Source organism: Candida margitis (genome assembly GCF_024628925.1).
Source record: "Candida margitis strain CBS 14175 chromosome Unknown scaffold23, whole genome shotgun sequence".
Taxonomy (NCBI): Eukaryota; Fungi; Ascomycota; class Pichiomycetes; order Serinales; family Debaryomycetaceae; genus Lodderomyces; species Lodderomyces margitis.
The window spans coordinates 1-26074 of record NW_026261783.1 but is presented as its reverse complement, the minus strand read 5'-3'; the positions used below and the strand labels follow the sequence as shown (position 1 = coordinate 26074).

Genomic DNA, 26074 nt, shown 5'->3' with positions numbered 1-26074 from the left:
TCATTAAACCATGGCTAGTAATCGCTCCTTCAGTTGTGATTACAAATCTTTGACTACAGTCATGTGATTAGAAAGAAAGAAAGAAAGAACAGGTCTAAATCAACACAAAGTGAGGATGGGCTATAAAAATCGGAAATAACTCAAAAAATCATCATATACCCATTTTCAACCATCCGAGTTTTCTACTTCTACTTCTCCTTTTTTCTTTCTTTCCTTCTCAGTGTACTGATTGGTATCACCTAAGCTTTCAACTGTCTAAGACCATTACAACTGAACAAACGCAACCAAAGTACTAAAATTATTGCCCACATTTTATCCAAATCTCATATGTTGTGATTGCCCCCTTTTTTGTTCTTTTTGTTTGTTTCTGTTTTTGATTATTTGCTTTTTTATTTTTTATATTTTTTTTTAAAAAAAATATTAATTGGAAAATCAGATTTGAACAGTTTTTACACACTTTCCCTTTACAACAGATTTGTACAACAGTGTATTACCAGAGCACATAAAGCAAACCCAATAATTGTATCCTTCAAACAAGATGGGCAATGTACCAACAAAAGAAGCCAGAAGCAGGTCAAACTCAGCAGTCTCTGACTTTCATAATGGCGGGGGGTCTAGCTCCAACACTTTTACCACCGGCTCTTCATCATCATCAAGTGGTCGCCATGCAAGGCAACATCGCAAGGGAAGCAGCGCGAATGGGGCTGTCCATATCCACCAAAGGTCAACCTCGTCTGACTTGAGAAAACTCAAACGTCAAGAAGAAAAAGATCAGAAACAGTATCATCATTATGGTCAGTTAATTGTCAAATATGATGAAAATGTCGATGGGGGATATTTGGCACCACATGGAACTTATAAATCCAATCTTGATTTCGATACTGATATAGTTCGGTCATTGATTGTTAATCGTGAATTATCGCCCTTTTTCACACCGTTGCAAGATTTCGACGAAAGCTGGACCGACAACGAATTATGTATCTTGTTATCGCAACTACCTTTACATGCATTGGAGGAACCAACTGAGTTGAATGGGTACGACGAAGAAGAAGATGCCGATAGTCACAAGATCCACAAGAGTGCTAATTATTACAGACGACAGGAAGAGAAGGCCAAGTTAAAACTGTTGATTATGCAAATGAAGGAGATTCAAAAGGATGAAGAACAAAAATATATCGATTCCAAGGGCAAATCAAAAGATATCCCCAGTAGGGATTTATTATTGAGATTGTATCGTAATCCCAGTGAGTGTCCCATTTGTTTCTTGTATTACCCCAGACATTTAAATGTTTCGCGTTGTTGTTTGCAGCCAATATGTACTGAATGCTTTGTTCAAATTAAACGTTTGGAACCCCATCCACCACATGATGATCCATCGAATCATCAAGCTGGAGAACAGCCACACTCACTTATATCCGAGCCTGCCAGCTGTCCCTATTGTGCTATGCCTGAGTTTGGAGTTACTTATGATGCTCCGTTGGATATACATACTGGAGTTGGAGGAATACTACCGGGAGACTATAAAGCAACGAGTGCTATATTGGAAGATGAAGAAGGTGGTGTTACAAATGACAATGATGAAGCTATTGCCGATGAAGATGATTCTGCAAGTAGCCCATCGCCCGTGAGGAATCGCAAGAGTATTGGTTCTCCTACACCTACATCTCCACCACCACCCAATTCGATGCAAAGTAAATTATGGCCACAAAAAAAGAAAAACAAGCAACGTAGCAGAAGAAGTTCAGTGGCAGCAAATGCTCCTGGTGTAACCACGATTGATATGATTAGACCCAATTGGGAGCAAACTTTAAATAGTGCCCGAAACAAATTAGCCAGAAGAGCTGCTACTGCAACTGCAATACATGCCAGTAATCTAATAATTGAAGGTGACAATGAAGGATCGGAGAATCACAGAGGTAGCAATCATTCTAGAATAAGGTCCAGTACTGTGGGATCATCAAGTTATGATGCTACTGATTATTCATTAGTTGAGCAACAGATGATAAATGAAGCCATGAGATTGTCATTGTTGGACGAAGAAGAGAGGAAACGAAAGGCTGAGCGGGGCTAAAGGTAAGATGATCGTACTGTACCATTTGTTTAAATAGCTAATAAACGTGAGGTTGAAGAATCTTTTTATGAACTGTGTTTGTTTTAACCTTATCAAGGGTATAGAAAGTGTATTGTAGGATAAACCATCTAGCGAGCCTTACACTATAGTCTGCCATTTGCTCGTGCCAAGAGTCTGGAAAGTTTATATTGTGTCAAAAGGTGATGATGTCATGAGTTACAAAACTTGCTAAACGAGGAAGGGATAATACGCAGGGGGGACACACAATTTTCTCGCGTATGGGGCCCCTTGAATTGAATAGTGAGGTCTAAAACTTCCTTCTTGTTTTCTTTATTGTCTTGTGAGTAGCATTGTTGCTGTTGCTGTTGTAGTACAATAAGCTAAGTACTTTTCCATTCGAATTAAAAATATTGATATTCATCAAAAACTATATCAGATACGAGTGCTTTGCCGATGACGTGAAGTTGTAACTTTCGGTGTCTGTTTATAAATTCGTAGTAACAAGCCAAAAAGAAGATGAAGAAGAAGCACTTGTCTATAAGCGACAAGGGAAGATATGCAAAACATACAGACCATTAAATGTGAGCTGTGTTGGGCATAGTTTTTTTTTGGTTAATTTTTAGTTTGTTACTACTGGGGTATTGTTATTATTTCCTTCAATTATTTTTAAAATTAGACGACGAATATAGAAAAGTTTTGTGCCGTAGCGTTAAAGGTTGTTCAATTTTGTACCGTGGGAGAGTTGTAGATGGATTACGCACATTGAAACTGTAAAAACACATAATCACTACTACTTTGCAAGGCAATGCTTGTACCCTACGTCGCTACGACTACAGCATCACTTATTGTGATTGGTAACGAATGGAAAAAAAAATGTATGTGGGGAGAAGGAGGCTTTCTTTGCTTCTCTTTTTCTCGTCTAAAATATATCAAAAAAACAGAACGACTTGACTGGATCCACTAACTCACCACCCTTAAACCTTAATTGACGAAGAGGTATATCATGTGGTTTTCTACCCAGTTTAACCAGGTGAACAGTTGCTTCCCTACATAAGCATATCTGTTTAATACTTGGTGCATATTAGTAGTAAGCCTACAAACAATAAGAACAATAAAAAGAAGTAGTAAAAAAATTTTTGTCCATTGTGCTTTTTGGTAAACGGTTTTGAAATTCTATTCAACAAACCCATTGTAAAGCTTTTTTTTCATTTTTTTAACGTGTTTTGCCCTTTCTACTTTTCTATACGCAGAGAAAGACCCCTGTCGACTTCTCATTTTGCTTAAATCTAATTCATGTTTTTGGGTTTTTTTAAATTGTAAAAACGGACTAAAAAGTTCAAAATTCAAAACAATTGTTCTTCTTTTTAAATCAAATGTCGATACAAGTTCTATATTTCCTTATATCCTTTACTATTCACATTTACCAATAACAAATCCCACTATCGATACGTCCAACTTCAACAGCAAAAGTTGTTCCCAGTCTTCGTTTGTTCCCCCCTCCAACACCTAGGTCAACTATACACAAAGGCTTGAGAGAAGAAAAAAAAGAAGTTGCAAAGCAAAGCGATTAACAGGGTCCTAATGCATAAATGCCTTCACTATCGTCACAATTGCCAATTAGACGCGTATATGATACTAGAAGCAATAGGATAATAGAAACAATCAAGTTCAATACCAGCTCGACTAGTTGCGACTCCAATTTCAACCACAACAGTGTCAACAAAATCAAAGTTGATGTCAAAATTTCCGCTTTGAGTTATCCCACTGATTTTTATCATCAGATCCATAATGTTGTTCCAAGTAAACGAATAATTGTCAAGCAACATAACCATCGAAACAGCATTAATGACAAGTCTAAGCGAGGAAAGTTTTTGGTGTATCCATACTCCACATGTCATTTAGAAGGCATCCACCTTGATTCTCCATGTCGCTGTAATTTAACTTATGGTGAGGATATAGACGGTGGGCTACAGGGATCACTTTACGTTCCTGAACTGTTACTTATTCCCATCCCCGATACTGTCAGTTTACACGATGTTTGCTTTATCTGGGACATCATACTTCCATTCTACATTCACTCAACTTATATCACACCCCATAGTACATGTATTATACTAAATGACATCAAACGAGAAATCAATGAGGTGTTGATTATACTAAACCACCTAAACTTTGACCAGCGTAATATAACCATAGTTGATGAATCCAAAATATCACTGAAGTATGAACTGAAGTTTGATACCGTGTTTTGCTTCAATTCGAATTTGAGCCAATTTGCCGAATTTTGTTGTCAGCAGCCAACCACCATCGGATTGGGACTGGGCTATAAACGGCAACGAATATCAAAAATATTTACCAATTTCCCTATCATTGCCAAGTCAACCGATAAAATATACCACTACATGAAACTAGGCATTGATGATAAGAAATCATGTGTTGAATTATTGCACATTATACGAGACCTAAACACTAGTCGGACCTCTAACCATGGACAATATGATGGTCATCCAAGAAACAATTCAACGAGCACAACTGTTTCCTCCTCATCTTCGAGCGGTAAATCACTACTACATGATCAAAACGATAACCAATCAATAATAACCACAAATTCAAATTCAAATCCAAGTCATGAACAGCCACCGCACAACAAGGCCCATTGTTCGTGGTTTTGGTGTGATGATGATGCAGATCTAACCAGTTATAGTGATTTGAATCTTAATATGGATCCAAACTTTGATGATGAGGAGGAGAATTGTTACGAAAATGAAGAGTATTTTGAAAGCACTGTGGTTCATGACATGAATAAGAAGTTGAATGATAGGAAATCACATCGAGTATGCTACTTCAATCGAAACATAAAGCCCAACTTGAATGCCAGTATAATCTAGCTCAGAGATGAAAATAGTTTGCAAAGACACAAAGTCCTTCTATAGCAAATAAATATATATTCCATCTGCAATAAATAAATAATGATGATGATGAAACTAAGTTAAACCCCCCAACTCCTTCAACGTATCACTTAAAATCAGTCTCAACTTGAACAAATTAACAATACGCAATTTTTCATCCTTCAAATGGGCATTGTCACTAGCTTGGCCACATGGAATTTGTGCTGCTGGCGCATCAAAGCATTTTTCAAGAAATCGAATAGAAGGAATCGATCCACCTTCGCGAATGAAAATAGGATCTTGTTGCCAATGCAATTGTAAATTCTTGTATAAAATCAGATACATCTTATTCGATGGATCACCCAACCACGGTTCGGCTTCATGGAATACATTGATTTGTAAATGATTATCAGACCCAAGGGTTTTGAATGCTGAATTTAAATGGTCAATTAATTTCTGTTTAATCGTCGTCAAATCCTGATTAGCAACTATACGCATCGATATTGTAGCGTTAACCACTTGTGGAATCACGGTGTTGTTATTTGGTCCCGATACTTGTATCTTGTGTACTGTAAGTGAAGGTTGACGCCATTTGGCTTGCAACACATCAATGTCGACATTTTGTGGCAATCTATTCTCAATCTCCTGATACAAGGCCTGTTCCAGTTGTGACAACGACAACAAGTCATCGTAAAACCCATCAATTTGAATCTTTTGCGTCACTGGATCAAGCAAAGTGGTTAAAATTTGCATCATATCCATAACTGGTTCACGACTAACACCGCCATCAACACCCGAATGACGATCAGGTTTGTCTGACTTGATAATAACATTGGCATTTATGAGTCCTCGGAGCCCATAGTTTAAACATGGGGTAACGTCATCCAACCAGTATGAATTGCTCAAGAGTATCCAATTAATTTCGCCAATTAAACTCTTATGTTGCTGAATCACATTTTGAAATCCGGTTGACCCACATTCTTCTTCTCCTTCAATGATAAATACGACATCGCAACCCAACTCATGTCGATGGTAAAGATCAGCAACAGCATAGATTGCCGCTAGGGTGGGTCCCTTGTTATCACTAACACCACGAGCATACAAGTTGCCTTCCTTTGCTGTTAACACGAACGGATTTGTGCTCCAATCTCTAGCCTCATGGTTTGTAGCATCAACTACATCGTAATGTCCGTAATAAAGAACCCTTTCATGTTTGGGTGATGTTGTGGTACTATTCTTTTTAAACTCGGCAAACACGATTGGATTCCCATTCTCCACTGGCAACAAATTCGTCTGGTATGAACCAAACTTGTTCAACAAACGTGACAAAAATTTAGCACAATGACGACTGTCCTCAAGGTAAAGTAGAGGATTCTTGGAAATCGTCTTGTAGGAGATGAATTTTTTCAACATTGACAACATATCGTTGTCACTAAGACGAACACCCTTTTGCAACGCCGGCAAGGTGGCCAAGGTCGAACCTGAACTCTGCATGAAATCATCAGTACTATCGTCATCCTCGGAAATATTCCACAATGTCAAAGACTTGTTTCCACCCGCCAACAAATATGCCTCATGGTTTAGCTTAAAAGTAGAAACAGTATTTATAACCCCATCCTCTTGATCTGAACTCATTATGACACTATCGGCAACATTTTTATGCTTCATCGTAAGCTTTACCAAGCCTGAGCCGGAGCAAGCTTTGTATAGTGCATCCTTATGCACACCTAAACTCAAGACTTCATTCATGCCTTCCTTGCTAAATACAAAAGACCTAATCATTTGCAAAGTTAACAAGTCCCATACATTGATGCATGAGTCACCTAATCCGACATAAAGTAACGAGCCTTGTATTGTCATAGATAACACCGACTCATCATTTTGTAGTGATGTCAACTTCTTCAATCCATTTTGATTCATTGTCCAAATGTTAATCACGCCATCACCACCACCTGAAATGAGAAATTTTCCTTCACCAAAATGGCCAATTGCAGTCTCAACAATATCAAGGCAGTAGACATATCCATTATGAGAAAATCTAACAATATCCTCTTGCTTGCATTCAATAAAGGACACAACAGGCTTGCTCTCGTCTACCGGAGTAGAATTCCTCGAATTCTTCCTCATTAATTCGTGCCTTGTTTGTAGCGTATTTTGGGACCCGCCAGGCCCCTTGGAGTCAAAAAACTTGTCGTATCTATAATGAGGCAAGTTCTCCAAGTTAACTCTCCTGGCATTTCCATTAGCAACAAATAACTTACACCATAATATACTGGCATTTTGAGCACCAATAATTAGTGTCTGTGAGTTATCGCACCATGCAAGGGAGAATATATCACCAATATCGACCAACGAATAAATGATATGAGTGCATTGAAATCCAGTCTTGAAATCATATACTTTCACCAAAGAATCGGATCCGGCAACAAATAAAGTATCCTCCTTTTTATTTATACAAATGGTTAATATCGAACTATTCTGGTGTGGGGTTTCACTCCGGTTTATTTCATGTTTCAAACTGTATGTCAACATATCGAACACCAATATCTTACCATCTTGGGTTCCGCAAAAGAGCAAGTTATTAGCTGGTGATGCAATACAACACAATATCGAATGGGTGTGGGTCCATTTATGTACAAGTTTCGGTAGGTTTGCCGGTGTAGAAACTGGCATTCCATCGACATCGAAGGAGCTTGGTGTTGATGGGAGCAATGGAGGAGAGTTTATCATAATATCTTGCCCATTGTCAAAATTGGAAAACTGTGGCGTCGGAGAAGTTGGGGCTGCGGCGCTACTATTATTATTATTGTTGTTGTTTTTAAAATGCTGGAGATTATGTGGTTGATTTGACTCACTACTTGCATTTGCATATCTTTGTTGTTGTAATCCTTGTGATGAAAGTATATTATTATTAACAATAGCTAGCTCTGCCATCGACATGTGAGGACTATTCAATCGTACTGGAGTATATGCTCTTGGACTAAGCACTTTTGTATCGGAAACTGATGCTTCTTGGCTAAGTGGTAGTTTGCTTCGCGCAGTTGATACGTATTCACCCTCGTGAATGTTTGTTTGGAAGTCACTCATGACAGATGAATCATTTGAAGACTTTGTTGTAGTAACTTTATTGAACAGAGTGAGTGCTTGTAAAGCGTGTAGTAATTTTTTTTGTTAGTCACAGAGAGCGAAAGATCACGAGAAATTTGGCAAATTTAAGATTTCGTAATAAAATGGATATGGCGCTGAGGGTATAACATCGATTAATCAGTTAGCATTATCGTAGGTCATCTTTAAAGCAACGCTTGTGTGAAGCAGTTTATGATAAGAAGTTCAGTTTTGATACATTGGCTTCTAATTCTTTAAACTAGTCATTAACTGTAACATGTCTTGGTCATGTTCAGCTGCTACCAACTGTATTGAAAAAGTTGCCAAAGTAAATTACTCTGATAAGAGAGATGATGATTGACAGCTGTACATATGTAGAGCAGCAATATAGGCACTCACTAACATGTTCTTCTGGGATTTACCTTCTCTCTGTAAAGTCATTGTCAATCCATCAACTTGGAAAATTGGATTCTCCTTGCCTTTTTGAGGGCCACTCAACAACTATTGTGTGATTGAAGGCTTTTGCGTGTCTGTTGATTTAGATGTGCAAGTCAGAAATCTATTATGCGATGGTACTAATACTAAAAGTAATATTCCTTCCTTTCATCCACGACTTTATCAGCCCAACATTGATAGAAAGTGGTTCAGCTGGGGCTGTATCACCACCACAAACAGAGCTAGTTAGTGAGGAACTAAATATTAGAGTCGAAGCTACCAAGTTGAATATCAGATATAGTGCAATAGTCGTGGCAGTTTCCACTTTGATATGTTCAGAGACTGCAGAATTCTTTTAGGTATACTAAATAATAATAAAGTTTTAGTTCACTGATTTACTATATAATTACTTTCCTACTTTTAAACTTTGCCAGGGGTACTTGAACTTGCTTTTCGTATCTGTTTGAACATACAGTTTTATTATAACGCCTTAAGTAAAATAACATATGTCAAAAATACAAAAAAAACTTTGCCAAGCCAAGCCAAGCCAAGCCTGTGGGAGAAAAAGCCACTCAAGAAAATGAAATAAAAGAAAAACACGGGTTAAAGTTATTCCCAGTTTGTGCTTCTAGTTTATAAGAAGTAGTGAAGAGAAATGAAAACAATATATCTACCATTGTCATGACGCCCAATAAATCTCCCATGGAAATTGAAAAAAAAAATCCGATGGGACTTGGAACATGTAACTTGTAAATTGCAATTAGTTTTCTATACATTTATTGTCGGCTTAGCTAATTTCTAATGTTTTTTTTCACCCAATGCGATCTTCGTTCATTTTGAATGTTTTGTGTGTTTGATTGTGAAAGGCAATTTCATTGGATCTCTGATTCCTTTTCCATTCAATCAACTTGTCTTGTTGTATTGTTACTTTTAGTTTCTTTTTCCATTTTTGTTAGTTTCTATTGTCTCACATCTCCTTCTTCTCCTATTCATTCTATTCGTCTTCTTCCTATTTCTTCTTAATCTCATCTCACATTCCCTATTGTCTTTCCTTTTACTTTCATAAACGCCGAAAATTTACACAAAAAAATTCTTTTTACCTTTATTTTTTATTTCTTTTTTTCTAATATTGTTTTTCTTCTTGTATTTTAACAGTCACACGATGTATTACTTCATTTGGTCTAAATACATACTAAATATATTATACCCTTTGTTCTACTTTCCTAAAAAACTATAAACAAAATTTTAATTACACTTCTTCCACTATCCCCCCCCCCCCCTCATCCGTATATTCTTTCTTCCTTTACCCATTACCAACCCAAGAAAAAAAAAAAAAAAGGAAGAAAGCTTTTCACTTTCCCATATTTTCATAATAATATCGTCAGTCTATCGAAGAAGCCCAAAAGCACATACATTCCTTATTTACCTTTCGCTAATCTAAAGGAATGAAGTTCGCCCATTCTTTAAAATTTAATGCTGTACCTGATTGGTATTACTTGAAATATTCAACATTGAAAAAAACCATATATGAGTTACAACAAGATCAAATTGCGTATAATGGGAACCAAGACCAAGGGTATATTGTTGGAAAAGAAACGACCACTGTAACTGAATTGGTGGACAATTTCGAAGCCAATTATTCAGCTTCTTCGCACACGCTAAGTAGTAATAACAATAACGATTCCATTGAGGAAAGTTCAGACAGTTATAACGATATTAACGATGCCAAGACAACCGCAAATGCAGGAGGCATGAAGAATCGGTTGGCCAAGAAACTTAATTTGTTGCAAAGACTTAAAAAGAATAAACTTATCTTGGATAGTAATAACAGTAGCAGTGCTAGCGAGATTGAGCTAAACCACATTGATCTCGAACGAAATAATAAAGATGCCAAGGAGGCTAGTGAAAATGGAGATGCGTATTCGTATACTGCTGAAGTTGACAGTTTATCAAACGACACTGCCTCTTTCAAAAATGTTGACGATGTGATTACACAATTTATTAATGATCCCAACGAGTCCTTTGCTAATCCAAACTCATTGGAGTTTGATCCATTACATGTATTCACCAAACAGTTGTTGATTGAATTGTCGAAAATCAATGACTTTTATAAGGGCATCGAAAAGGATATTTTTGATCAATATGGTCGATTGAATAGTGAAAGTGAACAACTTCGGATGAAGCAGGCTTTGGAATCTGAGCCAGAAATCAGGCACATCCATAGTAGTAGTATAGATCATCATCACAGTCACGACCCAGAACACCATAATGCTGATTTGGAGAAACAAAGCGTTTCAGTACAAGTTGTACACGATGATTCCGATGAGGAAGATGATGACGATGATGATGACAAAAATAGTAACACCGATTCAGTATTACTTGACGAAGCCCATTTCAATGAGAATCATAAATATTCAGTCACAAAGAAGAAACAGTGTTTGGCAATGTATATTCGATTGTCCGAATTGAAATCATACATTGAATTGAATCGAGTTGGGTTTGCCAAAATTTGTAAGAAATTTGATAAAGTTTGTGGGTATTCAATAACTCAAGATTTTTGTCAGCATTTCTTGCCTTTACATTCATATGTATTCCAACCACAAACAATTGAAACTATTGACACCAAACTCGACCAAGTTGTACGAATTTATGCGTTTTCCTTGGGTAAATTATACTCCCATAGCACTAAACATGACTTGGAGCCAATTAAGAACGACTTACGCTCTCATTTACGTGATCATATTGTATTTGAAAGAAATACCGTTTGGAAAGACTTGTTATCCTTGGAAAAGCAATCGTATAATCTAGACTTGGATGAGAATGCGGTCCAAAGCAGCAAGATTGGTGAAGAAGGTAATGTCACCAACTCGTTGATGAAGATGAAGATGAGGGAAATTGAACTCCCCAGGTATTTAAGTGGCAAAACTGTTTCACTACCAGCCTTTTTGTTTACAACTCAAGTTTTGAAAATTGTCATAACGGCAGTGGTGTTTATCATTTTAATGACCATCAAGACATTTAATGACCCAGTTCAGGGAAGAAGTTTGGCTGTCTTGGTTGCCTGTGCCATGTTGTGGGCATCTGAGGCTATTCCATTACATACAACCGCCATGTTTGTTCCATTACTTGTTGTCACCTGCAAAATTTGCAAAGTCAGTGGCACTGATGAGCCAATGACAGCTTCTGATGCTTCGCTGTATATTCTTGGTACAATGTGGAATTCAACGATTATGATTTTACTTGGTGGGTTTACCCTTGCTGCTGCGTTATCAAAATACAATTTGGCCAAGATTCTTTCGTCATGGATCTTAGCTGCTGCCGGGACCAAACCAAGAAATATTATTCTTGCCAACATGATTATATCAATGGTCCTTTCCATATTTTTGTCAAACACTGCAGCGCCAGTCATTGCATTGAGTTTGGTTAGACCAATGCTCAAGACCATTCCCTCGGACCATCCATTTACCAAGGCATTAATTTTGGGTATTGCATTTGCTTCCAATTGTAGTGGTATGCTGTCGCCAATCAGTTCGCCACAAAATGTTATCGCATTACAAGAAATGACACCCAACCCAGGTTGGCAGATGCTTGAAGTTAGTTTGCCCACTACAATTGTTGCCGTTTTCTTTATTTGGTTGTTGCTCATTTCAACATTCAAGATTAATACTCTCAAGTTGACTAAGATCTCCCCAATTAGAGAAAGATTGACAACCAAGCAATACTTCGTCCTTTTGATCTCAATCATTACTATTCTTTTATGGTGTGTTATTGAAAAAATTCAAGTTAATTGGGGTTCAAGTGGTATTGTGACTTGTTTTGCCTATGTAATGTTTTTCGCCACAGGATTACTCACAGTTGATGATTTGAACAACTACCCGTGGTCTATCATTGTGTTGGCGATGGGTGGTATAGCCTTGGGTAAAGCCATTGGTTCATCTGGTCTTTTGTCAACAATTGCCATTGCATTGCAAAAACGTATTATGGACTATAGTGCCTATGTCATATTGCTTATTTTTGGTGTCATTGTCCTTGTGTTTGCCACGTTTGTTTCCCACACAGTGGCGGCATTGATTATTGTTCCATTAGTTAAGGAAGTCGGTGATGCTTTACCTAAACCACATCCAAATTTATTGATTTTAGGTACGGCTTTAATTGCATCTTGTGCAATGGCATTGCCCACTTCAGGGTTCCCCAATGTGACTGCCATTAGTATGAGGGATGAATTGGGAAGACCTTACCTCACTGTGAATCAGTTTATTTCAAGAGGTGTGCCAGCATCTATTATTGCATATTTGTGTGTGATTACCATTGGATATGGAGTTATGTCATCAATTGGTTATTAGGTTTTAATTTTCTCAAAATATGTTTGTTTCTGTATGTATCATTAGTTTGTTTTAAAATAAAAGCCTCAATCGTAGGGTGTGAGTTTATGCAATTTCTATGTGGAGGGCTTTCTATGAATCCTGCTAGGGTCTGGTAAACTTCTCCATGTTGTGTTCTCGGTAACCAATGAGGTAGCGCGCACTTTTTGGTATTTCATCCTCCCAGACGGTTGATATTTGCCTGCCACCACAAGAGAACACACTCCATCGATGAGTTCCCACAACCCGAGATTAAACTACAAGCACCCAAGTGGTCTACCGACGCTACTACATCTATCACAGCGATGTATAAAACGGCATATATCGCAACTACAAGATGTAGGCACCACGCCGTACCATTTACTTGCATCGGTTTTAAGTCTAATGTCAGCCAAGCAACTAGGCCAACTAGAATCACTATCAACACAACTAACACCACATAGTGATGAGTTATGGAAGCAGCTCATAATCAAAGATTTTCCTGATCGACCAGCAGAAATAGGTCCCTTGGAGTTGAGCAAGTTGAAATTTGAAAAGATGCCGTACAAATCATTATACTACAAATATGTGAGCCAACGAGATGAGTTTAGAAAAGATTCAGCCAAGAGGTTACGACATTTAAACCAATCTATGAATAAAGAAAAAGCTAAAAACAAGATCGTTGCTGTCGATGAAATAAGAAGAGATCCCTCTGTTAGAAGTCGACTGCCGTTCCAGAATGGATTTCAACGACAAACTCCGCCAATAAATAAGAATACCATATTAGGCAAAGCAATTAGAGAATCTCAAAATAGATCACTCATATTTGGGACGCATGCAATGAGAAGGTACAATCCATACAGTGCGTTCAAGAATAGGGATTTTGCTCCTATTCGAGCGCCAAGATCAAGCACCACTACAATTAGACGTACTACATTCTTTGATCAGTCAAGGAGACAACCAGCCACTCCACCTAAATCATCGACTGCAAAGATGACGCCTATTAAAGGAAAGCAAGCATCTCCATCTCCACCATCATCGCCGGATGGATTATCAAATACATTAAAGAAGAAACGAATACAACTGCAACCCTCTATATTTCTTCAAAACAAGCGTCATCGACCACCATCACGAACCTCTCCTATTCGAAAACCGAAGGAGCAAGAGAAAGAGGCTACAGAAGAAAATCCTAGCAAGATTAAGCCACTTAAATCATCCATATTCAGCTAAAAAGCAGTTACTCGCATAAATATCTAAAGAGGTAAATATTTTTAGTATAATGTAACGTGTCTGTTTAATTCTGCACTGTTATTGTTATTTCATCAGTTTATGCATCTCTCTTGTACTTTTTCAATAACAGGCCTGAAGCAGTCTCATCGTGCTTCCGTTTATATCCACTAGCATCATGTTTCTTTGCACTATTTTCATCCTTGTTGTCTATCAAGTCCCTATCCCCAATGCTAATGACTTGTTTATAAGATTTTATTCTTAATCTTGCATTGACTAAAGCCTTTTCGGGGTTTATCGTGATACAGCTCTTGGCTTTACTGGAATTCAACCCAAGAGTCTTTAACAATATTAAAATGTCATTACTATTGCGTAGTTGAAGTGGATTTTGTGCACCACTAGATACCACCAATCCTCTAGATCGCGAACTTCTAATCAATTGCAAGACATTATTAAACCAATTTTTCTTGATCAAGTTACCACTAACATCGGACGAATATCCCAGAGTACCACTAACCAATTGACTATAATTAATTTCAAATTTGATACCTTTGGAAACACCAGTACCAATTGCTTTGAACTTTAAGAAAAACGGTAGCTTATTAGCTAAATTCAAACTTATTAAATCACATTCAATGTTTAGTATTGTTGATTGTAAGGCTTTTTCGTTGGCGGGTTGTATTGCAAATAAATCAAAGTGGTTTTGCAATTTCGCTACACCTTGCAACTTTGATGAATCATTGACGATTAAAGTGACTCGTGTGAATAGGTTCAAAGTGGGGAAGTTTGGTTTTAATTCGTCATTTAGGGCACTTATATTGATTGGATTGATTCGATCAGGTGTATTGAAGGGAATTTTCACTGATTCGTCAATGGTGAAATTTATCGCTTGATGAGTTATGCCTAGCTCCAAGTTGGTTATGATTGTATTTTTCAAGTCTGTCCATTGTTGTGCAGTTGGTGCTGTGCTGTAGTTGTTACAGGGCCACGGTATATTGAGATCATAAGACATTGTTTAAGCGCGTACACTTTGAAGTTGGCCTTGCTTGTGTATGAATGTTTTGATGATGATCGATGCTAGAAAATTTAATTTTCTTCTTTTTGTGTAAAATATTGTCACTCAAAAAATCAAAATCTATACGCCACTCTCTTCCATGACAGCAGATCAACTTTTGACTTCATTTTGCCACCAAAATAACTGACTTTACTAATCCAAAAATAAAAACTATATAAACTGAGCCAAGTTTCCCTTCATTCTTTTTTTATTTTTTTTTTCAAATACTAACCTCCACCGTCACTTACATTACACCCCGCTAATCATGTCATCAGTTGCTAATTTATTCATTGATAAAACCCAGGCGCCACCGCCAGAAGACCAAGGCATTATGGACATTGGTAAGAATTGTTCGTATTGCAACCAGCTAGACTTCTTGCCATTCACTTGTGAGTTTTGTAAAAAGACGTACTGTTCCAACCACCGAACTTTGGAACAACATCACTGCCCACATAAGGACAAATTTTATAATCAAGCACCAACCTATGATGGGACTTTATCTTCTTCGTCAACCGTTTCATCAAAATCATTGTTTCCCGATAGAAAAGCTGATAAAAGGATAATAGATGCTAGATTAAAGAGTCCTGAGCCTACAACAATTAAAGAAACGCAGTTTCGAGTAGGAGACGTAGCGGGAACCAATGCATTTAAAAAGTTTCAAAAGTTTCTCAACTTGCAAAAGGATAAAAAGAGTTCAAGTGGAGGAGGATCTCTATCGAAATTATTTGGCGGCAAGAAATCATCCACAACTAATCAGTATGCAGATATGGCAAAATTGAAAAAATATGCTCAAGGAGATGCCAAGATTGCCTTATCGGATAGAGTATACATTTGGTGTGTTTATGTTAAAGACCCCAATACCACCATGAATATTGACCAGGATAAGAAACCAGTTTTTATATCCAAAAGCTGGGTCATTGGTAAATCATTGGACTCGATAGCTGAGAAGTTGTATATTCCAAATATGAATAATCTGACAACCAAGACTGATGAAAAGTTGAACATTTTCAAAGTTGACGATAGCAAGAATGAGCCAAGTTTGGTAAAGAATTCAGACAAGTCAAGCATATTGAAAAATGGTGATATTATATACTTGGTTAGAGGAGTCATATAGAATTATTTTATGATACAAAAGTAAATTGTAAAAACACAGAATTGTACATTTTTGTTTTGTATATGTAGCTCTAACTTCTACTATAAACATCTTTAATTTCATCATATTCTAGCCAATTGATTAAACAATTTTGATCATTTAAATGTTCGTATCGACTGAATTTACCCACTAGACAATGTGAAGTAAATGGTGTATTGGCACAATTGTAATAAGGATCATGGTTGTATCCCAAGTCTCTAAACCAATGAATCTTGGATTTATCAGCAAATAAGCTTACACCAATCGAATGTACCGGTGCATCGCCCCATCTTTCGTAATAGAACCCACCTGTTGAATCCAAGTGCTTAAACCAATTATTGTATGCTTCGCCTCTAAAGAAATCCATATCACCAATCTCGAAATTTGACCAGAAATGACACGTTGAATAACCACCAGCAACTTTATTCTTGTTTGGATTTTGCAAGTTCTCCAACAACCATTGGAAACTTCCATTTTTATTTACATATTTGTAGTTGTTACCTGTGTTTAAAAACTTCAAAGTTTCTGGCCACAAGGTCTTTACTGTTTCTTCGATATCGTATAAACCGACAGTGAAACCATATACTTTCCCTGTTGTTTCCATGTATTTGAAAACATCATAAGTGACATCGGTATAAAAGTGCACTTGTGGTTCAATTCTCCAATAATATTTATACTTTTGTAGTTCAGGCACATTGTAAAATTGACCCAGATAGAAACGACACATGTTGTGATATGATCCCTTCTTGGCATAGGCGACATTGTGATCATACATAAGTTGCATAGCCTTAGATTCTTTAGCTTCGTCTATTGAATCGGGTTTCTTCCAATTCTCTGGTTTTATGGTGACAAATTCCACTGGTGCATCTTCAGTATACTTTTTGATCCTTTCCTTGAATCTATCCGAAAATGGCTCATCATTGATAAACGTATAAGGGTAGTTGAATTTGCCATTAAACAGCTTTTGAAACCTCCTAATACTTTGTCCAATCTTGGTCAACTCTGAGTTCCTAACTAATGCCAAGATGGTGGCATTTGCTCGATCATAAGTCAGTTTATCCTCCGGTGGTGGAACCAATGACGCATCTTGTGGCTTGCCCACTTCTTTATTCATCAACTCGGTATATTTCTTAGTAGTCCGGGCAACCACCTCTTCTGGTGTTCCCTTGTTGTTGGCATTGTTAACAAAGTTAAATTGGACATTATTTGGTTCAATTATTGCCGCTTGAAGTGTGTCTGTATTGGAAGATTTCAAATTCCACAGGTTATACGTGTTTTTCAAACTATCGCTTAGGTTTGGCAAGTAAGAAAAGTCAAACTTTTCCCCAAACGAAGTGAGTGACCAGTCCGCGTTGGGTAGTTGTGGATGGTTGATTAACTTTGAATGAAGCGCTAGCAACAAGAATGTTGTAATAGCAAGAAGGATATACACCAACTTTCTTTTCCTAAGTGTAAACATTTGGCAAGGAAGATATAGATTGTACTGATATCAAATAACAATCAAATGAACCCAGGTAATAAAAAACAAATGAATACCGTTGATTGATCATATATATATATTCTCTCCACTTGATAAAAGGAGAATCTATTTTTACAATATGGCGTGTACGTTTGAGAATAAATAATAAAAAATATGTCACACAAATAAATAAAAACTTTTCAGGCACAAACAATAACAAACAACAGCCAAAGAAGACAAAATTTACAAGACGTGTCTTTTTGAATTGTAAAGTGTGTTTTGCAAGGCTATAGGTAATTACTACACTAAAGCAGCTGTTGCTGATTGATTTAGAGTCATCTATCACTTATACTTGCCACTGTAAAACAAAACAATCAGCTTACTTCAAAGACAGATCTAAGCATTCGGCTGTGTTCAATTAAAACCGAAAAAAACAAAAGCAAAAGAAAGAAAAAGAAAAACATATGTCAGAAGACATATTTTTACGACATTGGGAGCCACTAAGCCTTGTTATGCATCCAATAAGGAGAAGTGGAGTGTGCGTACCTGGAACAAAAGGGTAACATTATGACAAGGCTTCCGCGTCTGCAGTTGCAGTAGCAAAGCACTCAAACTATGTGGGATGACCAATCACTGTATTTAGGCAAGATCAAGTAGAGTAAACTTAGGGTGTTGATAATACTCTTTATTCGCAGCCATAATTTCACATTCATAATTGTCAACATTTATTTCCTAAACCTACATTTTATCTACCATTAAGCCTTCTCTTGCTTTACATCTTCGACTATCTCAGGCACCATCTCAACATCGGAACCCTTCCTATCCTCTGGCACGAAGTCATTATCACACATCCTATCATCTCTCTCAACTCCCAACTCTGCACCTTTATGCTCTGGACCTATAAACACAATAGGTATCAAATAGCATAAAACAGCTCCCTCGAATATGGCCATTGTTTTACCCAAATCGTGCAACGTTTCATTCATTGTGGCTTCAATGGTTGCACTAGCTGAACTGATCAAGTTACCTAATTGATAAGAAACACCAACAACAAAAGATCTAAATTGAGGAGGTGCCAATTCATTCAAGTGTATTGGCACTACCGACCAAGCACCTTGAGTCCCAAATTGCATGAGGAAAGCGGTGATCCAAGTGGGCTTAAATGCCCAAAGATAAAGGAATGCACCGCCAAAAGTATTGGCACAAATAATAAGCGTACGTCTGCCAAAGTACGTTGAAAGGTGGGATATGATTATGCTACCAAATATTCCTCCCAAATTGGCACAGACATTAACCACTGCAGCTCTATCTCTACCGTATTCATATTCACTTGTCAACATAGTTGGATACAAATCTTGTGAGCCATGGGATGAAAAGTTGAAGCCAGACATCATCAATACCAAGTATATGATGATCAACCAGTAAGTTCTCATGGCCTTTGATGCTTGATGCCTGAACTCAGCTATCTTTGACTCCTTCTGGATTGCCCCTTCATGAAATCTCGCTTTCTGGCGTTGATAAACATATGTCTCAGAATTGAAAAGTCTCCAAATAATGAATATAACTGGTACACCTGCTGAAAAGAAAAACATGTTTTGCCAGGTTTTCTCAGTCATTTCAAATGCCCGTTGGAAACATACGGCAAGTAAATAGCCAGTTGGCCAGCCTGATTGGAAAATTCCCGATAATATGCCTCTTGCCTTCCGTGGTGCATCCCCAAGAGCCTCGGCTGAACAATTGCCATAAATTCCTCCCATGGCAATACCAAATAAGGCTCTTACACCAAGAAATTGGGAATAGGTTGTGACAAACCCGGTTCCTATTTGAATCAGCATAAGCAAGATCATATTGAGAATATATGGCAATTTCCTACCAAAATTATCCCCAATAGCTCCGAAAATAGCAGCCCCAACTGTCCTGAACATCAACACTAATGTGATCCCCCAAGTAACATCTTTAGTTGACACTTGTAAATCTTCGGCAATGTTTGTAACATTCAAGCTTGTAATGAAAAAATCAAACGCGTCCCATGTCCAACCCCAAAAGCCCAAAAAGAAAAAATTCCATTGATGAGCAGTCAATCCCATTAATGGGTGAAAGGGATTGCAAATTTCGTACCAGGGGTATTTATTCAACGCCTCTTTACCTACCCATAATGATGTAAATCTCGTCTTTATGTACTCCTTGATAGCCTTTGAAGTGAAAGTAGGTGGACTAACAATATGTTGGTTGTGTTCATCCGCTGTCTCTGTGGTGACTGGCTGAAGGGGTTCTGACATCTTGAAAAACTTTCTTAGACACTAAATGATACTTTAGATCGGCATTATGGAAATCGATATTGCTTAAATAGCCTGATCGAGGTTCCAAGTTATCTTTACAACATCCCTTGTGATTACTAACCATAATCGTCGCAACCCACAAGATATTAAAGTTTCATATAAAGTATCAGTAACTGAACTGTATAAACTGAGATAAGGTGTTACTTTCTTTAAATAAAATTGAGTGATGGGTAAAGCGTAGAGATAATAATACGGCTATCGCCTTCCCCAATTAGTTGTAAAGGCGTCCTGGTTGGTTGTTGCATTTGAATTGGTGTATGATTACTCAGTAAAAACCTTAAGGTTTGACTCATTAGACAAATACTACTGAAATAATACTCTCTGTTGGGCAAACAGGTGGCATTTTTTGTCTTCTAAAGTCATTCGAAAAGTTTATTAGTAATTGGTAAGGTTTTTAAAAAACATCAACAAATGTTTTTGAAGCTACACAACACTTGTGTTTGTGGAGAACAGTTGCAAAGGTTTAGCCAGTTGTAGTTGGCAAACGTCCACCTTTTATCCATAAATGGTTTCTATGCACACTCTCTGGATTCTTCTGTTTGTTTATTCCAATCAAAAAGAGCATCTCAATGAAGATGAACGAGAGGTGTTAGTATAAAATCTCTTGGGGTAAGAAAACACTCTTTCAGGCAAGTTCTTCCACATTTGATTTGGCAATTAAGGTTTGACAAAATAAATTTACTCATTCTTTCCCCACAAACTGCATAAATCTGTTAAAGAAGCTTTCATGGGCTACATAAGCTTTTCATGTATTCAGATCACTTGATTTTTCCTGCAAAAGGGAAGAACGAGATTGTTCGAAGCACTCATTAAATATGGTTTGCTTCAACCCTATTCTACAAGCCAGTAATTAGACAGTAAAGTAGAGAAAAACTAGACAACTACTCCCGACTACTTTCTATTCATTTTAAAACTCGACTTAGCCTTTAAATAACATGTACTTTGTTTAGTTAAATGCATTCCGTTGTGAGTTTTTTTACATTTGCAGTTCGCCCAATTAAAATGTTTAATTTGGTAGTGGTTGGTACAAGGCAGTTTTACAAGGTTTTAGAGTTTATGGTTCACTTATTTGTTCCGGGTCGGTGAGAACATTGCAAACTTATGGGTCAATGCAACTCCCAACGCATTTGGCATCTATGCAGCTTCTATTTCCTGAATATTGCTTCTAGGACTGCTGTATTTGACAATTTTTTGCTGCCCATTTTATTACACATGGCAATAAAGGTTTATTCAAGTGATTCAGTTTGCATAATACCTTAGCATGAGTCTGATGTTTAGGCAGGAAAATGGTCTAAACTACACAAAAATGTAGTGCGGCTCGGCAGCACCGAAAAAAAATCAAAAAAAATTCCAAATTCTGCTTGAACCTCATTCGATAAAACTACATTCCAAAAGTCCTTTATGTTTCCGACTTTTGCTCGAAATAGTCGACGATACTTGTCAAAACTACCAGACAAGTTATCCACGCTAGCGAAATTTAATTTCCCATTGGCTACCAATACGATAAAAGCTGTTACTGAAAACATTGATGAATTTATAAACAAGAAGCAAAAGGTGACTTTAAATGGACATATACACAAAAAGTCAAGAATACGGCCAACATTGAGTTTTGGATTTTTGCGTGATTGTGATGGAGAAGAGGTTCAATTCATAGCTAATGATGCAACCGAGAGCAGAATCATTGACACCATGAAAAGTCTCACCGTTGAAGAGTCTGTCAGTGTTACGGGATATGTGCAGGCAAAACAATTGAAAGAAGGTGAATCAAAAGGCTGGGAATTGGTTCTAAATGATATTCAGGTATTGAATCTGTCAAATATTGACGCTCCAAGACTCGAGAAGTTGAAACAAACTCGGCCTGAAGATCTACCACCTCAATTTAGATACTTGCAACTACGCACTGCATTCTATCAAAACTCATTACGAACGAGAAGTAGAATCGCGCAACTAGTTCGTAATGTTCTTACAGATGAGCACAATTTTGTCGAAATTGAGACTCCCTTACTATTCAAGTCGACACCAGAAGGGGCTCGTGAATTTCTTGTCCCAACGAGATCACCAAAACAATTTTACGCCTTACCTCAATCTCCTCAACAGTACAAGCAGATTCTAATGAGTTCTGGATTCACAAGGTATTTTCAAATTGCCAAGTGCTTCAGGGATGAGGACTTGAGGTCTGACAGGCAACCAGAGTTTACCCAAGTAGATTTGGAAATGAGCTATGTTAATAGTTCAGATCAGGTGATGCAAGTTGTGGAAGATATAGTGTTAGAAGTGTGGGAAAAAATAAAGCAAATTAATATGTACACTGTGAATGAAGATGGTGAATTGGTTAAAGTCGAAGATGCAGCCAAGAGAGTTCGGTTGTCAAAATTGGATTATTTGACAGCTTTGCAGAAATACGGTATTGACAAACCAGATTTGAGGTCCAACATTTCATTCAACAGTCTTGAAAAGTTTTTCACGGCAGTTGAAGATCTAGCATTTCCCATCGTTGAAGCATGTGTCTTGAAGGGTGCATTTGACCCCAAATCAAAAGCCTCAAAACCACCAAAAGCATTCACCAGTGAATTAAATTACTCGAGGAGAAGACCTTTTGTATTTATGATCAGGTCGGAAGAAGATGCAGAGAACTGGTATGAGTTACTTTTGCAAAAACATTTCATGAAACTGAATAATGGAGCTGACTTGCAAAGGATGCATCAATTATTGAATCTATTGCCAGGTGATATTTTAGCTGTTTCAAGTAGGTCTGAACTTCCTTATGAAAATCCAACACCCTTGGGTAAATTTAGACAATTGGCAATAACAGAATTCCCTGGTAAGTGGCAACGCCCGATTCGGAGCGCAAATGGGCTAATTGAAATTTACAATGGTGATAAAACTATTGTTGGCTCATGGGTCGTCGATTTCCCCTTATTCAACCCAGTTGAAACTTCTGACAACATCAATGATCCATATCCCAAGTACGATAAAAACAAATTTGAATCGACACACCATCCATTCACAATGTGCAAATCTGAAGATTACGATTTATTAGAAACAGACCCCTTGAAAGTTAGAGGCGAACATTACGATTTAGTGATTAATGGAGTTGAGGTTGGCGGTGGATCAAGAAGAATTCATGACGCTACATTACAACAATACATTTTCGAGGAGATTTTACACGTAAACAATTATGAACAATTGTTTGGTCATTTGTTAAAGGCTTTGAGTATGGGTTGTCCGCCTCACGCTGGTTTGGCATTAGGATTTGATAGGCTATGTGCCATGGTCGTGGGTACCTCAAGCATAAAAGATGTAATTGCATTTCCAAAAAACCAATCGGGATCTGACCGCGTTGTTGAGAGTCCTACTGCCGTTGATGAAAAAACATTGAATGAGTATTTTATCACTACAAAAACAGACCTGTAAATAGATTATTTTTATATACGTCCTTATTCACGTCTTCTTCCTCTTAGCTTCTGCTTCTTTTCTGTCGCACCGGTCAATTCGTCTAGTTTACGTTTATTATACCCACTTTGAGCTTTTTCTGCTTTTTCTGCTTGAATTCTCTTTTCTTCAGCTAATCGTTCCATTTTTAACTCAATTGGCTTCTTGGCCCTTGTTTGATTCTCTTCTCCGCCATGGAATTCATGTTCTTGCTCTTTGACAAGTTGCTTCCAATCATACTTCTTTCTAGCAAAGAGTTCCATGGACCAGTTCTTCCACACTAATTTACCGTACTGACTTTCCTTGGCTTTATGTGAATCATTCATAAGCTCTGACGCAATCCGATCTTTATACATGGGCAACAAAACTGTAAAGTTCCATAATTTATCAACAATGTGGGACCCATATGAGTTGCAAGACAATGCGACTATTTGGTTTTGGAATATGTTGAGATACCTTTTCCGAAGAATTTGTACCTGCTTTGTTTCGTCTTTGTCAACAACCAAGGAGTTCTCAACGACGTGCGAAAAAACACCATGGAAACACATTTGGACAAACTTTTCAACTGGCAAGGCAATAAGGTTCAACCAGGTACATATGACAAATCTGTTGTCAAGTTCCATCAATTTTTCCAAAAATAAAGCTCTCTTTCTTTCTTCTGCAGTGGGCCAATCACCTCTAGTGTTTCCTAAAGTAGATCCCGTCAATTGTAGCACGTTTTCAATAAACTCGGTAGAAGTGTCAGTTTGTGGGTTTGAATAGTCATAATTGGGAGCAAATTTAATAAACAATTGGGTTATTATCTCATCTCCTAAGTAGTTGCCTCGCACAATCGATGCATCGATTACCCTTTGAGCTAAATCCAAGTTTTGGTTATCAGCTATGGAAATCAAGTTGGAAAGCTCAGGAATGATCTGGTCCAATATGAACTCCACCTCAACCGGCTTCAACTTGAACAATAATGCCTGTATAATGTAAACACCAGTCGTAGATCTCCTGGATAGCTTTAAAACTCTATCTTTCGTATAAAGTTTGTATAATCTCTCAATATATTGAGGCTTTGCCCCATCATTCTTGATAATGGCTTCAAAGAAATGGGATCCCACTGGATCAGATAGCAAGTACTCAACAAATGCCTCCTCGTCGGCAACTCTATCGTCGTTTTGTTTGGCAAAGATAAGATGCCACATTGTACGTTCACGGTCAACGAGTCCCTCCAACTGGATCACAAGCTGCATTACTGGAGAAGCTATTTTATGTATGCTCAACTCCCTCGCCTTTTTAGTGTCCATATCCTTTGCTAATTCTTGAATATAATCACGAAGCTCATCTTTAAACGAAGGCGGAGTTTGAAAAGATCTATTGAAGTCTTCATTATCCTTGATTTCAATCATCTTTCTGGCAATCTTTGACTTTTTGGATCTCAAGACTGAATTTGATATCGTTGTAGATGGCAACTCTTTTCCGGCAAGAATCAAAATCAAAAGTCTCAACACGTGTGAAGCATATTGGTGGTCAATCATTGTCAACAAATAAGGCTTGAACTCGTTCACCATGGCAATAAACAACTCCTCGACAGTTTTGGCATCATTACGATCTTCAATGACTACCCCGTCTTCCTCTTCGTACTTGACATCATCAGTTTGCAAAATTTCTCTTTCAATCAATGCTGCCGCTCTCACAAGCAATGTCTCCAACACATGCGAGGCGTATTTGTGAAATGCTAGAGAAGCAAAATGGTTGGAAAAGTTTTCAAAGATTGTTTTTAATTGGTGTGTGTTTGCAAATAGCACCAATCTTTCCATCAACTTTGAGCATATCTGATTAGTAACCAATTTCAATTCCTTGCCCTGTGCCTCCTCCAACACTGAGTTGATAAACCCCTCTCGGTCTTCATCGCTTTCAAAGGCGTTGATGTTCAATGTAGATTCTGCTTGTTTAAAATAATCGATTTCACTTGCATCAACAAGACCAAAGAAGGTATTAGGCACATTCTCTGGTTGAGACTGTGTATCATTCTTGTGCTCTAAAGCTTCTGTATTATCCAACTTCTTTGCTTTCTTCTCGGCTCTTCTTCCTCTGGATTTAGTGCTGCCCATGGTGTAATACTGTTGGCTCTGAAGAGTAAACCTGAGATGATCTTCGCCAGAAAATTTAAAACTGTGCACAAAAAACCAACTTTGTAACATTCAAATCACGTGCACAGGTGATGTACTTCCGTAAGGATATCCTATTTACATAATATCCAATAGTTCAGGCGAAAACCTCTATGTGCTGCTGCTTTTATACTAGTACATAACTATCTATAGAAGTTTTTTCCCTCTGTGGAGAGAATGAAGACGTAATATAATCAAACATCATTTATCTCAAAATAGCACTTACAATAATTGTTACAACGTATACATACACTATCTAAAATTACACCAACGCAGTTATTGACTCCTCTTCTTAAAGTAGGGAGCAGCACCACCAGGTATATATTCATCACCAATCAAAGTGGTATTTTCATACTTTACTTGAAACAAGTCGTCTTCATTAGACTCAAACATCTGCGATAGATTAGCTCGTATATTATCAACCACTCCTAAATTA

At 37.5% G+C, this 26074-nt stretch overlaps 11 protein-coding genes across 11 annotated transcripts; 6 read left to right on the top strand and 5 right to left on the bottom strand. All coding sequences in view use genetic code 12, as the record gives it.

Annotated features, from left to right (window-relative positions):
* Window positions 1-538: 538 nt before the first annotated feature.
* On the top strand, window positions 539-2071 carry SIP5 (Sip5p; the record flags this gene model as incomplete). The annotated part of the gene is made up of 1 exon (XM_051813787.1): window positions 539-2071. One exon carries the CDS (start codon window positions 539-541, stop codon window positions 2069-2071), a length of 1533 nt encoding a protein of 510 aa, XP_051672544.1.
* A 1589-nt stretch (window positions 2072-3660) lies between these two features.
* CANMA_001784 (uncharacterized protein) lies at window positions 3661-4959 on the top strand (the record flags this gene model as incomplete). The annotated part of the gene is made up of 1 exon (XM_051813786.1): window positions 3661-4959. One exon carries the CDS (start codon window positions 3661-3663, stop codon window positions 4957-4959), a length of 1299 nt encoding a protein of 432 aa, XP_051672543.1.
* A 96-nt stretch (window positions 4960-5055) lies between these two features.
* On the bottom strand, window positions 5056-8046 carry CANMA_001783 (glutamine amidotransferase subunit; the record flags this gene model as incomplete). Its single annotated transcript, XM_051813785.1, has 1 exon — window positions 5056-8046. One exon carries the CDS (start codon window positions 8044-8046, stop codon window positions 5056-5058), a length of 2991 nt encoding a protein of 996 aa, XP_051672542.1.
* A 1898-nt stretch (window positions 8047-9944) lies between these two features.
* Window positions 9945-12842, top strand: PHO87 (SPX domain-containing inorganic phosphate transporter; the record flags this gene model as incomplete). Its single annotated transcript, XM_051813784.1, has 1 exon — window positions 9945-12842. The coding sequence occupies one exon, from the start codon at window positions 9945-9947 to the stop codon at window positions 12840-12842; it is 2898 nt and encodes a 965-aa protein (XP_051672541.1).
* A 249-nt stretch (window positions 12843-13091) lies between these two features.
* ELA1 (elongin A) lies at window positions 13092-14069 on the top strand (the record flags this gene model as incomplete). The annotated part of the gene is made up of 1 exon (XM_051813783.1): window positions 13092-14069. The coding sequence occupies one exon, from the start codon at window positions 13092-13094 to the stop codon at window positions 14067-14069; it is 978 nt and encodes a 325-aa protein (XP_051672540.1).
* Window positions 14070-14166: 97 nt separating this feature from the next.
* RPP1 (RNA-binding RNA processing protein) lies at window positions 14167-15078 on the bottom strand (the record flags this gene model as incomplete). The annotated part of the gene is made up of 1 exon (XM_051813782.1): window positions 14167-15078. The coding sequence occupies one exon, from the start codon at window positions 15076-15078 to the stop codon at window positions 14167-14169; it is 912 nt and encodes a 303-aa protein (XP_051672539.1).
* Window positions 15079-15385: 307 nt separating this feature from the next.
* Window positions 15386-16234, top strand: CANMA_001779 (uncharacterized protein; the record flags this gene model as incomplete). The annotated part of the gene is made up of 1 exon (XM_051813781.1): window positions 15386-16234. One exon carries the CDS (start codon window positions 15386-15388, stop codon window positions 16232-16234), a length of 849 nt encoding a protein of 282 aa, XP_051672538.1.
* Window positions 16235-16304: 70 nt separating this feature from the next.
* On the bottom strand, window positions 16305-17711 carry KTR4 (putative mannosyltransferase; the record flags this gene model as incomplete). Its single annotated transcript, XM_051813780.1, has 1 exon — window positions 16305-17711. The coding sequence occupies one exon, from the start codon at window positions 17709-17711 to the stop codon at window positions 16305-16307; it is 1407 nt and encodes a 468-aa protein (XP_051672537.1).
* Window positions 17712-18466: 755 nt separating this feature from the next.
* Window positions 18467-19990, bottom strand: CANMA_001777 (MFS transporter; the record flags this gene model as incomplete). Its single annotated transcript, XM_051813778.1, has 1 exon — window positions 18467-19990. One exon carries the CDS (start codon window positions 19988-19990, stop codon window positions 18467-18469), a length of 1524 nt encoding a protein of 507 aa, XP_051672536.1.
* A 1461-nt stretch (window positions 19991-21451) lies between these two features.
* Window positions 21452-23464, top strand: CANMA_001776 (aspartate--tRNA ligase; the record flags this gene model as incomplete). The annotated part of the gene is made up of 1 exon (XM_051813777.1): window positions 21452-23464. One exon carries the CDS (start codon window positions 21452-21454, stop codon window positions 23462-23464), a length of 2013 nt encoding a protein of 670 aa, XP_051672535.1.
* Window positions 23465-23487: 23 nt separating this feature from the next.
* On the bottom strand, window positions 23488-25581 carry CANMA_001775 (RNA-binding RNA processing protein; the record flags this gene model as incomplete). Its single annotated transcript, XM_051813776.1, has 1 exon — window positions 23488-25581. One exon carries the CDS (start codon window positions 25579-25581, stop codon window positions 23488-23490), a length of 2094 nt encoding a protein of 697 aa, XP_051672534.1.
* Window positions 25582-26074: the final 493 nt, after the last annotated feature.